We start from the raw sequence: 18,370 nt of genomic DNA on the forward strand, positions 1-18,370 counted from the left end.
TAAAGGGAACATAATAATGATTCAGGCTTATTGGTCGTGTGGGAACGAGTGGTAGACATTACTGAATGTGTTATAAACATAGAGTTAGTTGATACTTAATGTTTGCACACTTGAAGCTCTCTGCAGGAACAGTGGCTGGGTAGGTAAGGAGATGAGATCTCGAGAGTGACTGAGGACAGAGTGACTGAGGTTCCAATCTGGCTCATGGTATAGATCCCAATAATGCCCTACTGAAGAATCGAGAGAAGACAGACCAGCAACACAAAAAGCCACACCAGAGTCAGAGGTGTTGTGCAACGGGAAAGCTGCTACCCAAAAAAAAAAAAAAAAAAAGGGGGGCAGCCGGTGACCAGAGAAGAAGGCCGGTTAGCCAAAGACGGGTAAGATCTCACTGGGTGGGACAACCTAAGGCAGGCACGGTCGTGCTGCTGGTCACCGGGCATGAAATGGAAACAATGTGGATTGCGTGTAACCAGGGGAATACCTGATGAGTAGGGTTGGGATCCAGGTAGGTATGAAATTGACTGGCAAATGTGAGAGAACGAGTGAGGTGGGCGATAGCAAGACTAAGAAGAACTACATGCAGTGGTACCTGCACAGAGCTTGGAGTACTCATTACATTCCTTAACGAGTATATAATTGTTTACTAGCACCATGATAGTAGTGAAACACTGAAAACGAATCATACGAGTATATAATCCTTGTGCTGACTTATGTACGTATATAAGGCATGTATGCATAGCGTCTGAACAAGTTGAGTGTGTTGTGACTTGAGTCACAAAAGGGGGGAATGTGCGAGATAATTTTGTAAATGAGAATATATGTATGAGGTATGTGTGAAATAATCAGGGGGACAGCAGGAGTGAGTTCTCAGGTAAGGTTTATTCGTTAGGTCGTTTGAGCTTAAGAACAATATAAGGTTTAACACGGCATGTTGGCCTGTCACGGGCCTTGCACACAGGCTGCAAGGGCTTTGAAGAACAAATAGTTGTATCAATGATGTCAGTCTGGCAGGCTTTCTCTGCGGTACCAGGCTTTCCAAACTTGGACCAATCAATGGCAGAGACGCACCCTAGATTGTTATGGTCAATCTTCGCTCCACTGGTACCTTGAGCGGTAGTGAGCTCATCATGAAGTAAACGCAGCGCGTGCTGGATGGCAATGGTGGTACCAGGCGAAATATCTAGAGTACATACGTAGAAGACAGCGGATAAATCAGAAAATCCGTGAGGTGTAAAAGTTAATAAAAGAAAGGGTGTTGGCCCCTGAAGAACTGAGAACTTACCCATGCTGTCTCCTGAAGAAAAATGAGGTATTGGCGAGAGTGAGGCCAAAGACAATCCCACTGGTGGGGGAGGAAACGCCCAATTTTTAATATAATGATTCAGGAAAGTTTAATTATAATGGTATTCGAAAAGTTGTAAATTCAAAGATAATGGTGTAAAAAAGAATCTAAAAGGTCTAAAAAAAAGAAAGATGGGTGGTATTGTCTAGGCAAAGAACCAGTGACATGTTGCATTGGGAAGATAAGGGAAATGTATATAAAGGCTGTAGTTGGAGTTCCCCGGAGAGAGGTTGTTGGGACGTTCATGCGTGAGCATCTCAATTCTTGTGTCAGCGCTGATTACAAAATAAAATCTCTTATCTGCATTCATCTAGTCTGCTTGATTGGCTTATTTAGTTTTGAGGCCTTACTAACTATGAGTCTCACTTAGACTGAGCTGTCGGGTCAGTGTGGAGCTGGAGTCAGATTTTAGTAGTGAGTACAGTGGAATTTTTATTCCACACTGTTAAAGAAACAGTTATTTGCTTGGAGCTGGATAAAGTAAATCAGAGTCTCCTTCTCCACGGCATTGCTGCAACACATGTTGAAACAGCTGCTTTATTTGGATTACTCTGCACACGTATTAACCTCCTGATGATATGGTTTACAATTAATGTCCAATTTCTGTGTGCTGTATGAACGGAGTAAGAGAGACTCACCTCATAAGGGGGAAAAGATGTACAGGATTGTATTCACTGGGTTCAGGTTTGTGCTCTGTGTTGTTCCCTGCGGTGAAAACCAAAGTTAGAGCTACAGAGTAATGCCATGTCTCTATGCTCATGTGAATGTTAGGTATTTTAAAGCATTGTACACTCTCTATACATGATGAAAAACTACAACCTTCAAATGATAATGTTCCTCCAAACACTGTGCCTCAAATGATCACTTTCTGTTTGACATGAAATGGTGTATCATGTATAAACTAATCTGAAGCCCTGAGCCACATTCAACAATCTCCACAACCTGTGTGTGTGTGTGTGTGTGTGTGTGTGTGTGTGTGTGTCCAACTGGAGGGAACTGTAGCAGGAACCTGTGTGTCCAAAGGCTTAAGAATATCTGTCATTTTTATTTTTATTCTGATTCTGAAAAAGAAAACAGGAAACAGTGATTTTATGGTTATTTCGTGTTATTTTTTAAAACATTTCCACGTTTCTCTAAAACAGAAAGCTAAGTGTTCAGGAGAGAGATAATAAAAAATCCCGGTTCTGTCCACCGGAGGTCACTTTCACCTGGATGTAAAATGAGTTTGTTAAAAATGACCCTGTTCTGGTGTGTGTTATTTGCGGTGGTCTAATCTTCCTCCATTTTACACACAGTGCACGCGTTATAGCGGAATGTCACAAAATGGCGGTAGGATCCCGTAACCATAGCAACGCTTTATAAACCTCGCTGTGAGTTTTTGCGCTTCGTAATTGTGTTACAAAAAACCTAATATTTACAGTATCTAGTCGTGTTTCTTACATTTCTTATCTATAACGTTTTCCTGATCCTCGTTAAAGCTATGAAAGCAGTGATTTAGCCTAGACGCTGTAAAAATCCCACGGAAATTAGCATTAGCTCAAACACACTGTACTGGACAGTGACGGCCAGCGTGAAAGAGAAACTGACCGTTTGAGGTGAAGAAATAACTCGATATTTTGTGTGAATTCAGTTATAGATAACATTTCTAATCAGACAACCCGAAAAGTCAACTTACCTCTAGATTGTGATGTGTGTCTGAGGATAAGTTCTAAAAAACTGGAGCTGATTAAAAACACACTTTTTACTGTCTATATCATACAGTGCACTTTTATTTAGTATTAAACACATACAAACAGTACTATATTATTATTATTATTATTATTATTATTATTATTATTATGTAAAAATTGTACAGAAATGCTAGACTGTTAGCATGGTTTAGGAGAATACTCCTTCTTGGAGCCCAAACACAGATTTATACGATCCTTTCTGCAGAATAGTTCATGTTATGAAATAAATAAAAAAAGCAGCATTCACTGATCAGCCATAACATTATGACCACCTGCATAATATTGTGTTGGTCCGCCTTTTGCTGCCAAAACAGCCCTGACCCATCGAGGCATGGACTCCACTAGATCCCTGAAGGTGTGCTGTGGTATCTGGTACATGCATGTGGTACCTTTACGTCCTGTAAGTTGTGAGGTGGGGACTCCATGGATCGGACTTGTTTGATGCACATCCCACAGATGCTGGATTAAATTGATATCTGGGGAATTTGGAGGCCGAATCAACACCTCAAACTGGTTGTTGTGGTCATCAAACCATTCCTCAACCATTTCTGCTTTGTGTCACGGAGCATTATCCTTCTGAAAGAGGACACAGCCATCGGGGAATACCATTTCCATGAAAATGTGGACATGGTCTGTAACAATGCTTGGGTAGGTGGAACGTGTCAAAGTAACAGCCACATGGATGGCAGGACCCAAGGTTTCCCAGCAGAACACTGACCAAAGCAGGACACTGCCTCCGCCAGCTCACCTTCTTCCCATAGTGCATCCTGGTTCCATGTGTTCCCCAGATAAGAGACACACACACACACGGCCATCTACGTGATGTAAAAGAAAACGTAATTCATCAGACCAGGCCACCTTCTTCCATTGCTCCGTGGTCCAGTTCTGATGCTCATGTGCCCATTGTTGGGGCTTTCAGTGGTGCACAGGGGTCACACCCTGACTGGTCTGTGGTTCTGCAGCCCCATACACAACAAACTGTCCTGCACTGTGTATTCTGATCACACGGGCCAGCCTTCACTCCCCACGTACATCAATGAGCCTTGACCCATGACCCCGTCTCCAGTTCACCACTGTTCCTTCCTTGGACCACTTTTGATAGATACTGACCACTGCAGACCGGGAACACCCCACAAGAGCTGCAGTCTGCACCCCACTGAACTGCTCTCAGTACTCAGAATGTTATGCCTAATCATTACAGATACACGTCTTCAGTTCAAGTTCACATCACATCAGAATGAAGAAAAATCTCGGTGACTAAACGGCACATCTTCAAGATTCAAGAAGCTTTATTGTCATTTCAACCACATATATCTGACGCAGTACATAGTGACATGAAACACCGTTTCTCCAGGAGCTGGTGCTACAGAAACATACAACATAAAGATCAAACACAAACAACAACACAGAGCTAGGACAGAAGTTTGTCCAAGCCACATAAAGTGCACAGTGTGCAGCTAGGTGCAAACAGAGCAAAGACAAGACAGTGCAGAAACAATAAGTACAAAAAGACAACACAGAAAAACAGGACACTAGTGCTGAAAAAGAGAACATGTGCAATGAAATATAAATGAAATGAAATAAAATGAAATGATGTACAACTTTGAGACCTGACATGTTGTGCAGAAATACAGTAGCAGCGGTTGAGGTAGTGCAAAATAGAAATAAATATAAATATAAATATAGCAGCAGATGTAATAAACACAAGGGGTGAGGTAGTGCAATAATTATTGATCAATATAAGTTATGTGTGCGTGTCCACACAGGTGAGAGAGAGTGTGTGTGTGTGTGAGAGAGAGTTTTGTACAGTTCAGTCCCGGGTGTTGAAGCCTGATAGCTTGAGGAAAGAAACTGTTACACAGTCTGGTTGTGAGGGCCCGAATGCTCCGGTACCTCTTTCCAGATGGCAGGAGAGTGAAGAGTGTGTGTGAGGGGTGTGTGGGGTGTGTAAGAGTGTGTGTGTGTGTGTGTGGGGTGTGTAAGAGTGTGTGTGTGTGTGAGGGGTTTGTGGGGTGTGTAAGAGTGTGTGTGTGTGTGTGTGGGGTGTGTAAGAGTGAGTGTGTGTGTGTGTGGGGTGTGTAAGAGTGTGTGTGTGTGTGAGGGGTTTGTGGGGTGTGTAAGAGTGTGTGTGTGTGTGTGTGTGTGGGGTGTGTAAGAGTGTGTGTGTGTGTGTGTGTGTGGGGTGTGTAAGAGTGTGTGTGTGTGTGTGTGGTCATCCACAATGTTGTTAGCTTTGTGGATGCAGTGTGCAGTGTAAATGTCCGTGATTGAGGGGAGAGAGACTCTGATGATCTTCTCAGCTGTCCTCACTATCCCCTGAAGGGTCTTGTGATCTGAGACGGTGCAGTTCCCAAACCAGGCAGTGATGCAGCTGCTCAGGACGTTCTCGATGGTCCCTCTGTAGAACACAGTCAGGATGGGGGGAGGGAGATGCACTGAAAAAAATGCCCTTCTTGAAAGAAGCTAAAAACTTAAATTTAGTTAAAGTCTGCTAAAAACAAGGAAAAAAATCTGCCAATGGGGTAAGCAAAACTGACTTGATAAGAATTCTTAAAAATAGCAAAAATATCTAGTCACTAATAAACTCAATCGGACCTTAAAACTAGACAAATATGTTTAAAACTATTATGTTTCTTCCTTTTTTAAGCATTGCATATTAAGTCATTTTAGTAAAAATCCCATTAAACAAGAATCTGACCTAAAATCTAGTCAGTAAAAATACAGTTGGGTCTTAAAAGTAGACAAACCTGCTTAAAACTTAAAAAGGCAGTTTTGCCTTTTTATAAGCAAGAATAATGCATAATTTTAGTGAAGACTGCATTAAAACTAGAATTTTTAACCATAAACTGAGCTTGTTTTGAGAGTTTTTCCAAAATGTACAATAACCTAAAATGAGATGACAATTCTCAAAAAAACAAAAAACTAAAAAACAAATTCTAAAAAAAAAAAATTAAATGAAGAAACAAACAACAATCTATTTTGAGAACCTTTATTAAAAGATCATTAACCAAAAGGTGGCCACTTTAACAAATATCCAAGGCTGACAAAAAATACACTTGGGATAGGTCAGGTGAAAAGCATAGTAACAGGCCAGGAGATAGAATTTCTCAAATTCTACAACTGGAGTTGTACCTATAACCACCATGCAGTTGTCCTCACCAACCAGCACAACAGGACTGGAAAGCACACGCTGGTGGGCGTAGGTATCTGGATCCTCTGAGGGCTAGAAGACCAATAATATGATTTTATACTACAAACAGCATAAAAAGCAAAATATATTGTGCAGTGGGAATGATTAGTGAGACATCTGTCTCCAGTTTGAGTCGTAGCTCCACCTTGGTAAATATGAAGACATCGCAGACAACCACACTGCTCCAAATGTCCTTTAACAGATGAGTTTTACTCAGATATTCACATTACATGTAACAGCATTTACAATCTACAAAAGGAGTTGTTTGGGGTTTTTTTTTGCCAAAGGCTGAGCATGTAGGTAATTTTATCAGGTTATTTTTAACACTGGGTGAGCAATTTGAGTAGCCAAATCTTGTTTTTAACCCATTATTTAATTATTGAAAGTGTAGGCCTCTTAAACACCTGCTAATTAGATAACACTACAAAAGCAAAACTCACCGTAAGAACATGAAAAAGAGCCTCACTGATTGGGCCCCTTTTCTTGGGTGCTGCAGAGCCGGATGGGAAGAGCAGTGGCAGGGCGATAAAAACAGCAATGGCATGTTCAACTGGTTGAAACAAACACATTATAATGATAAAATATGAATATAACACTTTTTTATATTTACTAACAGTAAATCAGTAAATGCTTTATGCATGTTGACAAATCAACATATGTTTACAGCATTTAACCAGTAAAACACTTATATTTATTATAATCTATAATAATAATTATAATGTCATCAATTATAATATTTCACAATAATAAATTAAACAGTACAAATGCTCACTGTAGAGTTCATAATGAAATAACTAATGTTACTGTAATCATCATAAATATAAAAACGTATGTTGCTGCTGACAAAGATCTAGGCTACAAGCATTGTAAAGATACAGATGACTAATGCCAAATAATACAAGTTTATTATAAAGTGTTAATGATAAAATAAAGCAGTAGAAGTGATTGTTCAGTTGAATTGGCCTGTATGATCTCACAAAGAGGTTATATTTAAATAATAAGCTGCTTTTAATAAATAAGAATAATAAAAAAAATACAAAATAATACTAAATAGTACTACCACAAGATGGAGAGCAAAATGGGACAGAATGAAATCTCATTATTGAACAGATCTCAAAAAAGAGACTGAACTTTGTAAAATGTTCAGCTGATTTCATTTGTTTGCAGGAACGGGTTTCCAGTGGGAAACATATTCGATTAAAACTCGATTTCAAACAAAGAATGACCAACAGAGTGAATTAATAAAATTTCAACAACTTTGAACAAATGACTAACCTTTTAAAGTGGAAACTGCAGCATCATCGAGCTCCTCCATGGTGAGAATCTGGCAGGAGGAAATGCCTTTTCATAACTAGCACGTTAGCGCACTGCTCGCACATGCGCAGTACAAAACGTCATCCCGTCACTGAATCAATGCACTGATGAGAAGTTGGGATAATTATATCCAATACCCAAAAGCATGCAATTACTGTACTGTAAATCAGTGAATCTGAGTTCAATGTGGGTTTATTATCAGTAATGTAATGAAGGTAATCATTAAAAAACTGACTGCTGCTGAGTTTGCAGATTGGGTCGATGTGGTCCAAGCTCCTTGATTCTTTTCTTTTCTTCATCCGAACTCCTTGTGAAAGTTTATTTTTGTAAAGATAGAACCGAATTTTCTTTCATCTCGCGATATTTCGCTTGCTTCCATATTAATCAGTACCTGTCCGTTAACTGACCATCTGCTGCGCGGTAATGAGACTCGTTGAGAATGATCCAATCACATGAGGCCAAAATATATAACAATAATATTGATTCGCTAACAACAAAAGTGGGCGGGTCCGGAGCGCAGAGTGCTGCGGCCTGAGGAAAATTCGAAACAAGCCAATCAGAGCTCAGCCTCAGGTCACATGCTTTTCATATCTTTACGTACGTAATAAATCAGAATGGAACACCTTTTCATGAAGTGTTTATGTTCACAGAAATTTCTTACTTGAACAGACAAAAATTAAATACTTAAATCTCTGTCTTTACTAAAGATTCTTGAAATTGGAATTTTTAGGTGTGGTCTTATTCTTAAATCTAGCACAGCAATCTAACTCAATATGAACAACAGGTTGCACTTTATAGCTGTCACATGTTTCTAGTAAAATGGAGATTAAAATGAGTTAAAATTTACTTGGTAAGACCGATCAAGTCAAAATTTATTGAACTAAGATTTGGTGCTCTTGACGATCTCCACAGAGGATCCGTCGGTGAACAGTGGAGAATGGTCACTCTGTGCTCTCCTGAAGTCAACAACCATCTCTTTAGTCTTGTCGACGTTCAGAGACAGGTTGTTGGCTCTACACCAGGCTGTTAGCCGCTGCACCTCCTCTCTGTATGCTGACTCGTCGTTCTTGCTGATGAGACCCACCACGGTCGTGTCATCGGCGAACTTGACTTCAGGGGTTTCCACACACCACACTCTCTCTAGAGCTTAAACACAATAGGAGCAGTGGGTGGATTTAATACTAAATTGTGCCCTGTGTGTGTGTGTGTGTGTGTGTGTGTGTGTAGCACTGGGGTTTCATCCAGAGTGTATTCCTGACTCGTTCACTCTGCAACCCTGATGAGCATGAAGCGCGTGCAGAAGATGAATAAATCTTCTGCACAGCCAGATGTTAAATGAGAAATGCCAGCTGTTGACTGGCTCGGAGTGAGGACAAAGGACCGAGGACAAAGTCCAGGTTAGACAGCGAGGATGCAGTAGACCTAATTAATATGATCTTAGACGTGCTGTAATGCTGTAATAGTCTAGATTGTGTGATTGCACTGGATCACTATCGAGTTCTGTAACAGACAACTTGCTTGTGGAATAAGAAAATGTTTTCTTTCCTTTTCTATTCTAATATCTGTTTTGTTTTGCATTGCAGATTCCTCCTCACTGTAAGCCCTAACACTTCTATTAACTTCTAAACAATATCAGTATAGGACTTAAAACTTGGCATTTAGTTAACACAACAAGAAACTTTTGTTCTATTAACGAGTAAAGAGGTTTTAATTTTATGGGAATAGAATTATTTGAGTAAACAATACTCCAGTCATACGTAGGGTCTGACGTCATCATCTTTGTCACGTCTGACATCTTCCTGATCATGATGAGAGTCTTTAGCCTGCTGACAACTCCTCATACACTTTGGATGAAGAGGGTTTATTCTCTGATATAAAGCATGTGTGCACACAGGTGACATCCAAACAACTGGATGCATACCTAACATGTACAGCTGAAGGTATGACTATGCTGACATCTTATCCAGCCTTATCCAACCTGTCACTTAAGCTGGACACAGCCCTCCCTGCCTCAGAGGCCTGTGAGAGACTATTTAGTGAAGCTGGATTGATCTTCAGCCCAAGAAGGGGAGCAATTAATTGGCATAACTTTGAGAACCAGCTTCTACTTAAGATGAACAAGGACTTTTTAAGTTTGACTTATTTGACCATGGTACAATTTCTCTCTACTAGTGAGTCTGCTGGGCACCAACACCTCCCTCTGCAACTGGATCCTGGATTTCCTGACTGGGAGACCACATTTACTCCACACGCTGCATCCTCAAAGCAAACAGCATTGTGGACGAAAGGTTTGTGATCAAACACACCTCAAACACCTGAATTGTTGTGTTTCACTCACACTCACTGTTTATTCTGTAATTACACACAGTGGAAATGACATGTATACAACATATATACAAAACTGGGTCACTACAACAACAAATCAATCAGCAGACCTGTTACCATGGTTACAGTTAAACACAGATTAGCAAACAAACAACAGAGATATGAAAATAAGTAATTTTTAAAGAAAAATAAAGATAAATATTACAACTGTAACTCAATCATCTGTGGAGAAACAAATGTGATAAAAATAAGGAGGTAAAAACTGACTATAAACATCTCCAACAGCTGGATGTGTGTTTGTGTAATCAGTGTGATGGTGTGATGATATCTCTGTGTTGTGTGTAGATGCTGAAGGATTGGACTTTGGATTGTAAAATATGTGATTAAAGCCTGAAGTAACTTGTAGCTGAGTGGATAAAAGGATGTGGTCAGTCACGGTTATTGTTCTGGAACTTCTACATCTGAATATGAATGATTCAGCTCCCAAACTGCTGGAAATGTGGGACGGGTTCTAACGCTTCACCACTACTGCTTTATCCTGGACAAGAGGTTTGAGGTCAGACTCCGGTCATACACCAGACCTGGTGAGTTTATCATAATTAATGCTGAAAGACAGAAGAGGACAGAATTACAGACAACGTTAAACAGAGTCACTCATCACATTCCTTATGAACAACAGAAGCGTAATGCACACACTAGATGTGACATTTTACAGAACACACTGAATATTACTCAATGTCTTACAATACAGTAGAGTAAAGAGACAGGAAGTCAGTAACTCACTGTAGTGTCTCCAGTTTACAGTGTGGATCCTTCAGTAGATCAGAGAGCAGCTTCACTCCTGATTCTCCTGGATTATTATCGTCCAGATCCAGTTCTCTCAGGTGTGATGAGGAGTTTGACCTCAGAGCTGAAGCCAGAGCAGCACAACCTTCATCTGTAATACTGCAGTACCTCATCCTGCAAGAAAGAAAACCTTCTCACACTTAACACACTCAGTTTTAGCATTGAAAACATGAACTACACAAAATCTTTATATACACTACATTTACTCTCCATCTCACACACAACAATGACAATATATCAGATCTCTACAATTACACTTACAACAGATGAGAACTGGAGGTTGCTGTGTTTATTAAAACTCTGATGTGTGTGTGTGTGTGTGTGTGTGTGTATGTACAGTATATGTGTGTGTGTTTGTATGTACGTACAGTATATGTGTGTGTGTGTGTGTGTTTGTGTGTCTATGTATGTACGTACAGTGTATGTGTGTGTGTATGTCTGTATGTATGTATGTACAGTATGTATGTGTGTGTGTGTATGTATGTACATACAGTATATGGGTGTGTGTGTGTCTGTGTGTATGTATGTATGTATGTACAGTATGTGTGTGTGTGTGTGTATGTATGTACAGTATGTGTGTGTGGTTGTGTATGTATGTACAGTATGTGTGTGTATGTATGTATGTATGTACAGTATGTGTGTGTGTATGTATGTATGTATGTACAGTGTATGTGTGTGTGTGTGGTTGTGTGTGTATGTACAGTATATGTGTGTGTGTACACTATGTGTGTGTTTGTGTATGTAAGTACAGTATATGTGTGTGTGTATCTTGGTGTGTGTGTGTGTATGTATGCATGCATGTATGTACAGTATATGTGTGTGTGTGTGTATGTTTGTGTGTGTATGTAAAGTGTATGGGTGTGTGTATGTGTGTGTGTGTGTGTGTGTGTGTATGTATGTGTGTGTGTGTGTGTGTGTGTACCTCAGTATCTCCAGTGTACAGTGTGGATTCTTCAGTCCAGCAGAGAGCAGCTTCACTCCTGAATCCTGCAGTTTATTTCCACTCAGGTTCAGTTCTCTCAGACTGGAGGAGTTTGATCTGAGAACTGAGGACAGAGCTCTACAGCTTTCCTCTGTCAGATTACACACACACAGACTGGAAGAGAAATGATGAAATATCAGAATACTGATCTCAAACACACACACAGCCATAATCCAGCTAAAGTTGAAGCTGTAACAGAAATGTGAGTGTGTTTCTCTCACACACAGAAATCAGAGGACAGGACACCACATCAGGACATTTACAGGAGCAGGGACGTCTTTCTGAACTCCACAATCTCTCAGCTACAATTTATTATAAGACCATTAGGTCATGTACATAACACATAGGTGAGAGCGAGCAGCCTACAAACACTACACTCTGATCTGTGTTCAAGTTTCTACACCCAACACTGCAGATCCAGTGCATTTTATTACAGAAAATAAAGAATTATAGAGCTGTACACTAGCAGTTAATAACATGCCAATACTAGTCGTACTTTACACTGAGTTATATGCTGAATTTCACAGAGACGGTAAAACAGTTGGTGTGTGTTGTTCTCTGTGCTCGTACAGGTACAAATCTGTCACCTGGAGACCTCTGATTTTACACACACACTGGTTCAGGTGTTTGGTGTGGACCCGAGTACAGGTGGAGTCTTCACATACGTCCAAACAGATCCAAACTAAAGAAAAAGGTTGATTTGTTCAAACTAAACCAGGTAATTAAACAAGGTAAATCATGGGAACCTGTGTGTGGTCCTGCATACCCAGCGGGCACGTTGATATCAATTTGATGTCAAATATTAGTCAAGACTTGATCAAGATGCTATAACATTATTTTAAATTCAGTTTGGAAGGCAATTTCTTCCAGTGGTAATTGGTTTAAAATAGGAAGTTAATCCTATACTGAATTGGTTTATTATAAATTTGGCCAAAATGTTTGACGTTCAATTGACATCAAATCAGTGTCATGTTTTAGACGTGAAATTGATGTCATATTGACATCACAGTGACATCAATAATTCAGCTGTTTAGCACTTTTTCTTATAAGGCCTCATCATTTGGCAAAATGATGATTAAAAATATTTCGCACTGGTTATTATTTTTTTATTTTTAATGATACCATAATGCTGTGTAATTACAATACTGAAATTAATATATTTTTGTAATAATGTATATTATAATATATATATAATAATATATAATATTATATAATAATGCCAGTTAATGAATTTACAGTAGGCCTAATTTTTCACAGTGAAAATACCTTGACATTTCTTGTCTGAATAACAATAACAGGCATCCCTCCAAATTTGAAATGAATAATATTTATTTATTTTTATTATTCCCTGAAATTATTCCTTTTCACATTGACCAATGCTTTCTCTGCTGTTCACCACCACACCTGTAGATGGCGCTTTGCAATGGGGGAGGGGTGACGAGCTCCAATTGAAGATTCCAGAATCAATCCTAACAAACCCTTCCCTTTCACATTAACATGAACTTTTATCAGGCTCACTGACTCGCGCTGTGTCTTTTTATCATGTAGGTAAATGTGTTGACAACTCATAAAAATGTAGAATATAATTATTTTTAAATTATTTTTAACACTTAGAAGAAAACGTTTTAATGAAATATGACTCTGTGCAAGGACGTTTGGTACTTTTTGTCTAGGCTATTTTCCCGCGTTTTTATATCCTGTATTAGTTTAGCTTGCTGTAGCTGTGAACCGAGGAATTCTCGTTGTTAAGCTGGTTTTGTAATGTCAGAAGTGTAATGTTAATTTTGGGGTCATTTTAATTTCGGTTTTTAAGGTTCAGTCTAATGGGCAGCACGGTGGCTTAGGGGTTAGCACTGTTGCCTCACAGCATGAAGGTCCTGTGTCTGAATCCCGGGTTTGACGTATAGGTTGGTTGGTAATTCTAAATTCTGTCTCACACAGAAGCAAGTCTGTGGTTGTCTGTCTATACGTGTGACCCTGTGATGGACTGGCAGGGTGGGACAGGCTCCCTGTGACCTTAATTAGGAATAAAGCTGGTATAGACAATGGATCTGTTCAGACTAAGAAAGTGTCCAAAAGGCCCAAACACCTGATAAATTAAATATTTCTTACTTTAATTACTTTTGTGTCATTATTTTGGTGTTCAAAATAAGACCTCAATATGTGGATGTCAAATTGACGTCAATTTGATTTGCATTTTTGACTTGTTTTTTGACATAATTTTTTGGCGTCAATTTGCCCACTGGGAATGGAACTGGTTAGTTACAGCAAGTGTGTTAATTTACAGGAACAGTGTGAAAAGATAGAGTTGGTTTTTTCGTCTTGTCTCAGAAGGTGGTAAGGGCTGGGCAATTTTATTCTTTCAAAATTACACTTAAGAAAATCATTTTATTAGTAATATAGATTTATAGTGTTTTATTTATTAGAATGGACTTTGGAAAATATAGATGTGCAAAAAAGTAAGAATCTCTTTCTTAAATAAACAATGATTCTTTTAAATAAAGAGTATAAGAAAGGAAATGTAATAAAAATGCACTAATTGTCCCAAATGGCCCTGTTACTAGTTTACACTATTTAAAGAAAATCCAACTCGACTCTTTCCAGTATGGTCCAGTTCAGTATTTTGTTCCCAGTTAGATGGTGGGAATCAGCCGTGATTAAATTAGGAAGAAAATGTGAAAAATTGGAAGAAATAAAAGCATGACAGAGTGAATCTCTCCACAACACTGTGTCACAGAACAAAAGATGAGGAACTTGAACCTAAACAGGTACTTGAAGGTGAACAGAGTGTTTAATATTTACTTTTTATATTTTCTATTCATATTGATCCCATTTTGACAGCTTGATGTTTTTCTTCTTCTCATTTGTGAGAGTTCTGTTCAATGTCACTTTCAGAATAAACAGAGAAAAGAAAAAGTGTCTTTCACTGCTGTTTACTTCAGAAATGTGTTTAGTTCTTAAATGCATGCAGTTATTAAGTACAGATTTTTATATAAATTTTAGAGAAAACTTAATATATCATGATTCATCTATAAAAGATATAAAATGATTCATATCCTGATCCATAAGATTTTGTCCATATGGCCCAGCCCTCAGTGCAGACATGACGTGTTAGTGTAAAAAGTGAAACAATCTTCTGTAAAAGTACCAGAGGTTTGTTTAAAGAGGATTAGAGGAACTATTAACAAGCATTAATCCAAACAGTGCAGTTCAGTGTTACATTAAAATAACAAACCATGCAGTAATACATTTATAAATAAAAATACTCACACAGCTTTTCTGGAGGCTTTGACCACTGGCAGCAGTCTCAGAAGACATTCCTCTGATGGATCATATTTACTCAAATTAAACTCATCCAGCTCCTGTTCTGAGGTCAGTAACACAAACACCAGAGCTGACCACTGAGCAGGAGAGAGTCTGGATCCACTGAGACACCTGTAATCTCCTGTGTTCAGGTAAGTCTGTACTTCCTGCACTAGAGAATGATCATTCAGTTCATTCAGACAGTGGAACAGATTGATGGATTTCTCTGGAGATGGATTCTCCCTGATCTTCTCCTTGATGTACTCCACTGTTTCCTGTTTGCTGTGAGAACTACTTCCTGTCTGTGGCATTAAGTCTCGTAAGAGAGTCTGATTGGACTCCAGTGAGAGACCCAGAAGGAAGCGGAGGAACAGGTCCAGGTGTCCATTCTCACTCTGTAAGGCCTTGTCCACTGCACTCCTGAGGAGATCAGACATGTTTGGATTTCTAAAGAAATTAAAATGTCCAGTGCTTTGCTCCACAAGCACATTTGTCTTTCTAAATTTAAAGCAGAAAAACACGTATAAAGCACCCAGAAACTCCTGAACACTCAGATGTACAAAGCTGAACACCTTCCCCAGGTGAAGCCCAAACTCCTCTCTGAAGATCTGGGTACACACTCCTGAGTACACTGACACTTCTCTGACATCAATGCCACACTCTCTCAGGTCTTCCTCATAGAAGATCAGGTTTCCTTTCTCCAGCTGTTGGAAAGCCAGTTTTCCCAGTGCCAGGATACTCTCTCTGGTCTGCTGAGGATCAGGGTCATGTTTCTGATGGTACTTTTCATCCTTGTGTTTGATCTGAAAGATCAGGAAGTGTGTAAACATTTGAGTCAGAGTCTTGGGGATCTCTCCACTCTCTGCTTCACCCAACATTCTCTCTAGAACAGTGGCTGAGATCCAGCAGAAGACTGGGATGTGGCACATGATGTAGAGGCTTCTTGAAGACTTCACGTGTCTGATGATTTTATTGGCCAGGCTCTGATCACTGATCCTCTTCCTGAAGTACTCCTCTTTCTGAGGATCATTAAACCCTCGTACCTCTGTTACCTGGTCTACACACTCAGGAGGGATCTGATTGGCTGCTCCTGGTCGAGAGGTTATCCAGAGAAGAGCAGAGGGAAGCAGATTCCTCTTGATGAGGTTCGTCAGCAGAACATCCACTGAGGCTGACTCTGTCACATCACACAATCTCTCATTCTTCTGGAAATTTAGAGGAAGTCGACACTCATCCAGACCATCAAAGATCAACACCACTTTGTAGGAGTCACAGTCTATTGATTCTAGTTCTCTTATTTCTGGGAAAAAGTGATGAAGAAGATTCATCAGACTGACATTTTTCTCCTTCATCAGATTCAGCTCTCTAAAGGGAAGTGGAAACATGAAGGTGATGTCCTGATTTGATTTTCCTTCAGTCCAGTCCAGAATGAACTTCTGCACAGAGACTGTTTTTCCAATTCCAGCAACTCCTTTAGTCAGCACAGTTCTGATGGACTTGTCCTTAAAGAGGTCATTACAGTTGATGGGTGTCTCCTGTGTTGCTGGTCTCCTGGACACTGTCTCAATCTGTCTCACCTCATGTTCATTATTGACGTCTCCACTCCAACCCTCTGTGATGTAGAGCTCTGTGTAGATCTCATTCAGAAGTGCTGATCTTCCATGCTGTGAGATTCCTTCATTAATTCTTTTAAACTTCTCTCTCAGGTTGGATTTCAGCTTTGTCTGATACACGAGTTCTAATAAACAGTAATAACATGTTTTAATGCAGAATCACTGAGCACTATATAAAATGTAAAATTCTTTCAAATGCTGCTGTTCATTCCTGATTCATCTACTAAATATTATTGAAGGAACAGGACCATTGTACAGAGTGACCACAAGCTGGACCATGAACAGAACAGAAAAGCAGCAGATGTACATGATACTAAAATCAAAGTTCAAACTAAAAGTCTTCATATCTAAAACTATTTCCTCTCTCTAAAGTGAACCTGATGGAATAAAGCCATGGCTCAGAGCTCTTACTGTTCTGCAGTGTGTTAGCGAGATCTGTGTGCTTCATGTTCTTCAGGAAGTGCAGTGTGATCTTCAGAGCTCCCTCTCTGACACTGTGCAGATCCTCCTCATCCTCCACCTCCCTCTCAGTGCATGCTGGGTAATCTGGACTCAGGAGCTTCCTAAACCTCTTCAGCTCATTCTTTATCAGAGTGATGACTTTGTGTTCCAGCTCCTGGTCAGAAACACACAGGAACAGATCTAAATATTAGAATCTTACACAGTGAATGGTGCTTTGTTAATGATTTTGGTTATGAAAATAATAAAAGTCTCTTCCTCTTGCCTTTAGTTACAACGGAAATTCTGATTATTCATACATGTGATTACCCATAATTCTACTGGACATCAAGAAATGACAAGGTATGACAACACACACATTACACACTATAAAACACACACACACACACATTACACTCTATAAAACACACACACACACACACACACACACACACACACCTTGAATATGGAGTCCAGCTGATTTCTGCTGATGTTTGATTTCTTCTTTTGTGGTCTGTGAACAAATAAAACACATCATGTAATATGGACTATATGTATTCATAGCTGCAGAAATCACAGTAATAAATACAGAGACAGATATTTAACACTATCCTCTTAACACAATACACTGATTTCAGGATTTCATCACTGACACTAACATGTTTAGAAACAAATGATTGAATTAATGAATAAAATGATTTATATTGTCATTAATATCCCAGGTGTAAATGTTCTTCTGTAGCACCACAGACCCTCCAGCTCAGGGACTGCAGGCTGAACTGACCTCTTAAAGCAGTTGTCCTCACTGCCGGACCGAGAGCTGCAGCACTGCACAGTTTAGTGTTTTACTGCTTCAACACCTGATAAAGCTCATGAAGGGCTTCATAATGAGACCAGTGAGTTTGATCAGGTGGAACACTGCTGTAAAACACCTCACTATACTGACCTCACATCAGTAGAACTGTCTCTGTCTCTGAAGTCAATTGGATGTCCCATTGACTGGTCACTCTTCATGGACACACAGCTGGGTTCTGGTGAGTCTGATCTCTTTCTCTTCATCATTCTAGAATTCCAACAGAAATATCAGCAATAATTAATCCTCTGCTGTCTCAGCACTGTTAAACACTGTGTTGATCATTAAACACCAATAATTCCATCTTTTTAATTCAGCTCCAGTCTGCACACTTCTTCAAACAGGAGACACGCCTCATACCTCAGGAATTACACTGAGGTCAGGAGTCCCAATCACAGAGAACTGACTCCGCTGGGTCTTAAAGCCTGTCG

General features: G+C 39.6%; 1 protein-coding gene across 2 annotated transcripts in view; it reads right to left on the reverse strand.

Annotated features, from left to right (window-relative positions):
- Nucleotides 1-9,897: 9,897 nt before the first annotated feature.
- LOC131348996 (NLR family CARD domain-containing protein 3-like) overlaps nucleotides 9,898-18,370 on the reverse strand; it is an 11,149-nt gene continuing 2,676 nt past the window's right edge. For both annotated transcript variants that reach the window (XM_058384292.1, XM_058384293.1), the window contains exons 2-8: nucleotides 18,033-18,149; nucleotides 17,546-17,600; nucleotides 17,060-17,264; nucleotides 15,003-16,773; nucleotides 11,673-11,846; nucleotides 10,688-10,864; nucleotides 9,898-10,509 (exon numbers count right to left, since the gene is read on the reverse strand). In XM_058384292.1, the coding sequence (XP_058240275.1) occupies nucleotides 10,473-10,509; nucleotides 10,688-10,864; nucleotides 11,673-11,846; nucleotides 15,003-16,773; nucleotides 17,060-17,264; nucleotides 17,546-17,600; nucleotides 18,033-18,149 (2,536 nt within the window). In that variant the 3' untranslated portion in view covers nucleotides 9,898-10,472. The remainder of the gene's footprint in view (nucleotides 10,510-10,687; nucleotides 10,865-11,672; nucleotides 11,847-15,002; nucleotides 16,774-17,059; nucleotides 17,265-17,545; nucleotides 17,601-18,032; nucleotides 18,150-18,370) is intronic.

This window comes from Hemibagrus wyckioides, linkage group LG29 (genome assembly GCF_019097595.1).
Source record: "Hemibagrus wyckioides isolate EC202008001 linkage group LG29, SWU_Hwy_1.0, whole genome shotgun sequence".
Taxonomy (NCBI): Eukaryota; Metazoa; Chordata; class Actinopteri; order Siluriformes; family Bagridae; genus Hemibagrus; species Hemibagrus wyckioides.